Genomic DNA, 9,070 nt, shown 5'->3' on the forward strand with positions numbered 1-9,070 from the left:
TTTATTGTGTTTGAAATGTGGAGGTGGAAATTAAGTTTTTGGTCAAGCATGAGACCTAGGTAATTAATATTATTATCTTCTGGAATAGTTGTTTTATTTAGCGTTAGTTCTGCATTAACATGGTTTCGCTTCCGGTGAAATTGGATTATTTTTGACTTGGTGGGTGCAATGGGTAAATCTGAATGTTGAGAGAATTTTTCAAACAGTAAAAGTGACTATTGCAGATTTGACTTTGCAATCTGAAAAGTGTTGCCAGATGACCATAGCACCAGATCATCAGCATATTGTAGATTTGTGTGGGGTAGGTTCATGTCCCAGAGATATAGGGCAAAAAGGAGGCAACTGAGGACTGCTCCCTGAGGTAGGCCTTTGGAAATTGTCTTTTGGGGTGAAGAGGCTGAACCAACACAAACAATGAAACTTCGCACTTCTATGAAGGATTTAATAAAGGATACTAGCTTAGGAGGTACTCCAAGGTTTGCAAGTTTATTTAAAAGGATTTGGTGGTTCACATTGTCATAAGCTCCTTCAAAATCTAGGAAAGCTGCCACTAGGATGTTATGTTTTGAGAAAGATTCATTTATTGCATTTGTTAGCAAAATGAAAGCATCTGTTGAGGAGTGGTATTTCCTGAATCCAGTTTGAGTGTGTGGGATTAAGTTATTTTTCTCAACAAACCAGAGGAGTCTGTGATAAATCATTTTCTCCATTATTTTCCCCATCACAGGTGTAATCATGATGGGTCTATAAGACTCAGGGTTATCTTTTGGTTTATTTTTCTTTAGGATTGGTAGGAGGGACAAACATTTCCATATATTAGGGAACATAGACGATGACCAAGCGTGATTATAACAATATATCAGTTCTTGTTTGTATGAAGGTGTAAGATTCTTTATCAATTTATTTTGTATATTGTCATATATACTGATAGATTTGGACCTAATATGATGTATTGAATTATTCAATTCCTTGATTGAAAATGGATTAGTTATGTACTCGGATCCTGGGCGTGGTTGGTAACAAGGGTTCATAGGAATTGTTGACAGTTTGCTTTGATTATTTGATGTTAGCTTATTAACAAAAAGAGTTGCAAATAGGTTAGCATTTTCATTATCATTGTCATAATGGGTATTATTATGTATAAGCTCATACAGGAGTGGGTTGGGAGAAGTCTTTTTCCCACATATGTGGCTTATGACTTTATGTATAATTGGCTCATTTGTTTCTCTGGAGAGATTATTTGCAAAATTATTCCAGTATTTATATTTAGCATCTATTATAGTCCTTTTTAGATTAGATTCTGCTTGTAATTTTTTTAAATATGTAGTAGGTGATGGTTTTTTTATGAATTCGGTCCTAGCTGCCTTTTTTATCCTCCATTTATTTAGGCACTCATTTGTCCACCATGTTTTAGGAATTTGTTTAGGGAATGTTTTCTTAGGTGTTGTCCTGGGGATAGCATGATTAGCTGTATTTATTAGTAAAGATGTCAACGCTTCAGCATGTGTGTCAACTGTTGTGTTAGAAATGCATGAACTTTGGGTGAAACTTGTAATTTCATCATTTAGCTTATTTTGGAAAATAGACCAATTTGCTTTAGTGTTGATATATTTGGATGTATGAGATAAAGTTTCAGCAGGTTCATTTAGGGAGCAAACTATAGCAAAGTGGTCTGTACATAGACTATCAATTTTATTTATGTAAATTTTGTTCAAAAAATTTAAAGACACAATTTGTAGGTCAATTGTGGAGAAATTGACACTTTTGGGGTTGAAATAGGTATTCAGGTTTGGAGGGGTAGCAACAACTAATTCATTATTATTTGAAGTCATATGCTCAATAGATTTACCAGCTTTATTTGCTGGTTTATTCCCCCACAAAAGGCTGTGGGCATTGAAATCACCACAAATAATGATATTTTTTAACATATTAGAATTATTTATATAATTAAATAAATCATTGGCATCTGTAGTTTGTACATTAGTTTTATAAAATCTTATTATGTATGTTTTTAAATTATTCGTCCAAAAACTTATACCAATTACATCAACATCATTTTCAAAATCTGGAAAATTGATGCCACAAAATTTTATATTATTATTAACTAATAAAGCTACACCACCTCCTTTTCTCTTTGAAGATCTATCCTTTCTCAGGATAGTGTATCCCAGAGACTTAATTTGTTGATTTTGGGTTCAATGAGTTTCCTGGAGGCAAGCAATATTAATTGAATTATTATTCATAAATTATATTAGTTCATTTAGCTTATTTTCTGTGAGTGATCTTACATTCCATTGGAGTATTGATAAATGTTGTGTTGTTGATTTATTCTTCATGTGACTGTGTATCAATGTTCAGCTTTGTTAAAAGTAAAGCAAGATCTTTTTTTGCTTGAATGAGCATATCATCTGGGATGTAGATTTTTGCCAATTCTGTAATAATTTGTGTTTTCTGTAGTTGATGTATGTTCATGGTCAGAACTGCATTACAGTTTAGAATGAATAAGCATATATTTGGGGATTGCAGTTTTGGTAGTGCATCCTGTTTGTTGGTTAAGGGATTGATTCCTGGTAGTGTTTCTGGTTTGTTTCTTCTTGGGAGGGAGGGCCAGGCTGGCCTCATCTCACTGGACAAGGAAGCTTGTTGGCTTGGTTATTCCTTCTGATAGGGATTTGAGCTAGGGGGCTTAGAGGATGGTGTTTTATATGGGGTGCTTGATGCATTGGGGGCATTTGACTTGGGGGTTTTGGTTGGTTTCATTACAGGCTTTATTTGGTATTGTTGGGCAGCATTTGCTTCCATTGCTGCAAAGGGGTATGGGATGGCCTTCTCTGTTGATATTTGGAGTGTTAGAGCTCTTTTCTTGTATGCAGGGCATAATGATTTATTTGTAGATTCATGTGGGCCTTTGCAATTGATGCATGTAGGCTGAGTGTTGTTGCATGTTGTCAGCTCTTTAGGATGGAAAGATTTACAATTACTACACTCTTGGAGAATTTCATTGCATTTGTTTGTTGTGTGTCCCAGTTTGAAACACTTCTGACACTGAATAGGCTTAGGTTTGTATTCCTTGTGTGGTTTGATTTGCCCAAATAGGAATAATTTTTCTGGGATATCAATTTTATCCTTCAGTGTGAATAAGAAGGATCTACTAGTTTTTAGGCCATTAGAGTTGGGTTTTCCAAGTTGGGTAACATCCTCAACTGGGATTGTGTTTCCAGCCCTATCTGAAAGGCCTTCTTTTAACTCCTGAGTAGATATCTCTGGGGGAACATTATAAACTACTATTTTTGTTGGTGATTGTTTTGGGTTCCAATTAGATGCAATAATTGGGTTATTCAGAAGGGATTTAAGGTTAATTATTGTATCTGCTGATTTCTGATCTTCTACAGCTATTAGCAGTGATCCATCACGGTTAATGTTAAGAGAGAACATTGATTTTAGCAATTTAAAAATTGCAACTCTTATTGCAGTGATCATTTTTATTTCCAAGGGGGTAGTGGGAGTAATTTTAAGGTAGATTCCTAAGTTTTTGGAGGGAGGATCTTGGGCAGGGAGAGGGGAAATGCTTTCAAGTGGGGAGATTTTTTTCCTTTTTTTAGAACTTCTAGAGGACCTCTTCAAACCCATTATCATCTATGGTTACATTATCCCCTATACTTACCATTGTCCTAATGTCCGAATTGGAGCTATCAATAGAACTTTGAGATAGGGTCCTTGACCAGCCAGGATGGGTATCTTTCACTATTACACTTTCACTGTAATTTAATTTGGGATCTGGGGGGACTTTTTTTTTTGGATGACTTCTAATCATTGCCTATTGGAAAAAGCTTTAAACACAGAAATAAAACTAAAACAAGAAGGGAAAATAGATTATATCAAACCGTCTGCACTATACTATGGGGGAAGATAAACACCACAGTATAGCCCTGAGGATGTCTTGAGCAGAATTGGTTTGGTACAACTGCTGATTAGGATAGATAATAATCACAAGAAAATATATTTCGATTTTCTTAAAAGGTTAGAAATTCTATCAAAGAATTTCTTCTATCATTTATCATCTTCAAGATTTAATAGCATTTTAGCCCTTTCTTCTTCTTCTTCTTAAGGGTAGAAGGTAAGGGTTTCATACCCTTTTTAATCTGTCTGTTACACTGCTTCTTAAGTATGGGTCAATACCGCATGAAAACCAAGATAGGAAAGGATATAATAAATAAAAAATAAAATCAAATAGGGTATAAAACGAGGACTTCGTCAGCCAGTAGCAAAATATGAAGACGAAAACAAGCAAATATTTCAACAAGGATCTCCGCCAAGTCATCCTCAGTACTCATAAAAAACACAAAAAAAATCTAATTTTTCCAAGTGAATTTGACAAGAGGAGAAAAGATGCTCAAAAGATACTCTGTCACTGAGGTATTCTACTTTCACTCAGCCACCCATACTTTTCACTGGCTGATATTCTTGGTTCCTTTTATTAGTGACGATTTCACGTTTGGTTCTGCTTAGCAAGTGTGGTCTCATCAATAACTCAAGAAAATCAGCCTACTGTATATCAGCTTGCCAAAATTCAAAGCATACAGTAATGACGAATATATAGAATCCTAAGGTACAGTTTTCTATTATTTTACTGATAAAACTTAATAGTGGAATCATTTGGAGAATCGGAAAAAAAATTCCCGTTTCTGACTTTAGAAAAAATAATTCCAATTCCAATTAATCTGATAATCACTACCCTCAGCCTAATATCATTTTGTTCCATAAATAAGCTTTTGGAAGAAAAATACTATTTATTAAACAAGTATTTCAGTCTTTTTTGGTAGAAGGACTATTTGAATATTGGGCAAATTGCCCCCATGGGCAATGGCAAGTTCCGCCAGGTGAAAGTTCAGCTCTCGGTCACTTCTGATGACAAGCTGAAGGCGACAAAGGATGATACAGGTCTTTTTGTTGTCTCCTGCAGCATTGCCGACAAGTTCAAGGTAGTCAAATACTCCATCACTGCTGCAAGGTAAACGGCTGCCTCGGCCGTGAAAGTCAGATTTTTAAAGGCACTGATGTCGTTTAAGCAAAGAATAACATACCTTGAGCTCATGGATTTCCTTATAAAGGACAAATTATACTGAATTGAATATTTGAAAATGTTGTGAATTATTGTCAGCTTTGCGGAATGATGCATCTAGATTCAGCGAAAATATCTTAATTTGCAATTAATATTTATTTTCAGCTGTAAAAAAAAAATCAAGAGCTTCTTATTTTTCAAGTACAACAGCCTAAAATTTGATTCAAATATACTTACTAAGTGCTGCCAGGATTTGTTTCCACTGATTTTAATATTTCCCTTTCGTTATTTGTATACTGTGTTTTAATGTTTTTAAAAACTTGTTTACACTTTATTTAAACATCAGTGAACCCTATTGTAGAGTTGCGATGGCTTCAGCCGCATAGAAGATTAAAAGTCATGCAGAATTTCCAGACATACAAACACTTTTTCTGCCCGCCAGGAATTCTGAAGTAAAAATATTATTAAGGGCCAATTGCAGGATTTTTCCTCAGTTTGTGATGATTTTTTTCTCTTTGTGTACCAGAAGGCTTAAAAGGGCTTAACTGTACGCTAGGGTTTGATAAGCCCAAACTGAACTTACTTTGGCCAAGGTCACAATATTATCCAATCATATAACTTATATTATCTAACTAGATTACATAAGCACTTCATTAGATCACTAAAAAACAGATTTTTCAGTTCAGTCTTTAGTGATTATTAGTTTTATACTTGAAAACAAATAAGAAAAAAATAGTAGTTAAAGACTACTATTGAAAACAGTATAACAAATAAGTATACTTGAAAACAAATAAGAAAAAAATAGTAGTTAAAGACTACTATTGAAAACAGTATAACAAATAAGTATACTTGAAAACAAATAAGAAAAAAATAGTAGTTAAAGACTACTATTTTTTTAACTATTTTAACTACTTTAAAGTAGTTAAAGTAGTTAAAATCCAAAGAAATACAACAATTTTTTTTCATTCACTCTGCCTTTTTGACAATTTCTCCTTTGACATGCTTTGTCTTTTCAACGTTCTACATATTTTCTGCTTTGAAATCTATTCCTGTTATTTGAAATTAATTTAAAAACTTTTTCCACAAAACAAGTTTTTCAAAGAAAAGTAGAGCTCCATTAAGCCAAAATAAAGTCAAATAATCTTCCAAGCATAAAACTACCACAAATCACTATTAATAAATAAATGAAACCCAAAACAAACAGAAATTACGATAAATAGCCGAGTTGAACTCAAAACAAGCAAAAATTAACATGCACAGGACCGAAAACCCCCATGCCTTCTCAGGACCAGAACATAATTTGCGCTTTACTGAAAGTAAAATACGTTTTAAATGTTTTTACTTTTATATTTTCATGAATGATAAATTTATACATTCCTTTGATCGGACATGTTTAGGGGAATGATAGGCATGTGGGAGGGGGAGATTGCCCTCCATTCATTTTTGACTCTTAAAAAGGGCAATAAAACTTCCAATCGAATGAGTTCCATCTGATCCAAAGATTATACAACCACCCGTTCCATAAAAACCATGGATGCCCTGCGGCATAACTTGCAACCCTTGCCCATGGGCTCTGGCGGATTGTGCCCGCCCTAAAGACATAGTTATATGACTTTTGGACTATTGGTAACAAAATGGCTATCTCACAATTTCAAGTGAATACATTTTGAGAAAAAGGATGACAGGGAGGGGGGACTAGTTGCTCTCCATCATGTTTGACTCTTAAAAGGAAATAGAACTATATATTTCCCATCAAATGAGCCTGTTCTAAAGTTCACACAACCACCCCTTCCATAAAAACCTTGTATGCCCCTGTCACATAACTTACACCCTTAGCCCCAGATTCCAGGGGATTTGGTCAACCCCAAAGGAAGTATTATATAACCTTTGGACAATTTTTTAGCAGAAAGCTATCTCAAAATTTCTATTGGATACATTTGGAGAAAATACGACGTGGGGGGTGGCTGCCCACCAATAACTTTGACTCACAAAAGGGAACTAGAACATCTGATTTCCAATCAAGTGAACCCATTCTAGAGTTTTTACGACCACACTTTCCATAAAAACCTTATATGCCCTTGGGGCACAACTTAAAACCCTTTTGCTGAGGGAGGTTGTCATCCTCAAAAACATAAATTGCAGATTTTTCAACTATGCTGAACAAAATGGCTATCTCAAAATTTTGATTAGGCATCTTTTGGGAATTTATGGGAAAGAAGGGGGGATTGTTGCCCTCCAATCACTTTTGTCTATTAAAAGGGCACTAGCCCTTTCAATTTCAAATTGAATGAGCCTTTCGTTTCTACAAACACAAATGGCCATCTTTTTCTATCAGATGCATTTCAGGAAAATATTAGGAGTTGCGGGGGGGGGGGTATCCACCCTTCAATTACTCTGAACCTTGAAAAAGGGCATCAGAACTTCTGATTACCAATCCAACGAGCCCCCTCCGAAGTTTATACGATCTCCCTTTCTACATAAACCTTATGCTCCAGGGCGTAACTTAAAACCCTTGGGTTTTAAGTTACGTGGGGGTGGGGTGGTTGCCATCCTCAAAGACACAATTTCCAGACCTTTCAACTACGTTGAACAAAATGGCTGTCTCAAAATTTTGATTGGATGTGTTTGGGGAAATGGTGGGCATGGGAGGGGGTAAGTTTTCCTCTAATCACTTTTTACTATTAAAAAGGGCAAATAGCCCTTTGAATTTCTAATCGAATGAGCCTTTTTCGAAGTTTCTACGACAACGTCTTCGACACGAAGTACCCTGGTCTAAAACAAACCAAAAAAAAAAATAATAAAAAAATCAAGATTCATATTTTTACTTTTTAAATGCCCCCCCCCCCTGTATGTATTATCATTTTGTATATAAAGATACAGTTTTGTCAAAAATAGTGATTCATTTTAAAATTATGTTTTATTTTTTAAATTATATCTATTAGTTAAATAAAGTATGTAGATATACCAATTTCTGGTCAAATGAGCCCATAAACATCTTTCTATGATGTTTCAGTGCCCCACTAGCAGTAACTAAAAAAAAAGAGGAAAAAGTAAAAAGAGGGTAGATGCCACCTCTCCCCATGCAAAAAGTGATTTGCCTTGTTACTCAAGATAGGTGACTGTAATATTTCTAAATGGAAATCTTGGCTATGGTGATTCCAACAGCGCAGGTGACCATTTTTTTGGTGTTTTGGGTTATTTTTTTGACGTTTCTATAAATTTGTTTTTGATTGAAATTTTATCATTAAGATTAAAACTAATTGAAATAATAGTTGCCATTCCTGGATAACACTCAAATGGCTATTCTTTCATACTGATATTTTTTTTAATGCGTTTTTAAATTTCAGTTACTATGGGCTAGTATTCATTGCCACAAAAGCAACCATGATAAAATAACGCTCTTTTAAGCTAAAATAAAAGAAAAGCTGACCTCATTTTACCACCATCAGCTTCAAGTTTATCAACCTCTGGCAACAGTGCAATCAATTTTTGCTGATACAGCTCAGGCAGTGAGCCAAATGTATGCTTATTCAAAAGCATTCTCATATTAGCATGAACTAGAATAGAATTGGGAGTTTCCAAATCAAGACATCCTTCACGAGTCTGTGCCAACCTTTCTGCAGTTGTCAACTTTTTAGAAGTCTTTTTTCGTTTCACTTTTTTATCAAAACCTGGTATGGAGGCAAGAATATCTTCCATCGTTGTTCGTGTAGGACGACCAACTGATGGTGAAGATCTGTCCATGGCTGAATCAATCGTCTGGTTGTCTTCAGTTGACAGATCTTCTGTACCTATCAACATGAAAATAGGTATTAATTGTGTTTAATGATTAGCTTTATTATATTACCTTAAATAAAAACGTTAAGAAAAATCCCAATTTATAATGAAGACGCACAATACAAAGGGGAAAATCGTAAACAGCATAATCATCATACCAGCAAAAAGGATAGAGAAAATAATCCCTAAAAAGAATAGCATTTTGTTCGTTTTGGGTTTCATTTATTCTTT

At 34.7% G+C, this 9,070-nt stretch overlaps 1 protein-coding gene across 2 annotated transcripts in view; it reads right to left on the reverse strand.

The window, feature by feature from the left end:
• Window positions 1–8,873, reverse strand: part of Asx (transcriptional regulator additional sex combs) — an 89,095-nt gene extending 80,222 nt beyond the window's left edge. For both annotated transcript variants that reach the window (XM_089095708.1, XM_089095707.1), the window contains exon 1: window positions 8,493–8,873. In XM_089095708.1, coding sequence (XP_088951834.1) covers window positions 8,493–8,863 — 371 coding nt within the window. In that variant the 5' untranslated portion in view covers window positions 8,864–8,873. The remainder of the gene's footprint in view (window positions 1–8,492) is intronic.
• Window positions 8,874–9,070: the final 197 nt, after the last annotated feature.

This window comes from Artemia sp. Qi Xiang Cuo, chromosome 10 (genome assembly GCF_049724085.1).
Source record: "Artemia sp. Qi Xiang Cuo chromosome 10, ASM4972408v1, whole genome shotgun sequence".
Lineage (NCBI taxonomy): Eukaryota > Metazoa > Arthropoda > Branchiopoda > Anostraca > Artemiidae > Artemia > Artemia sp. Qi Xiang Cuo.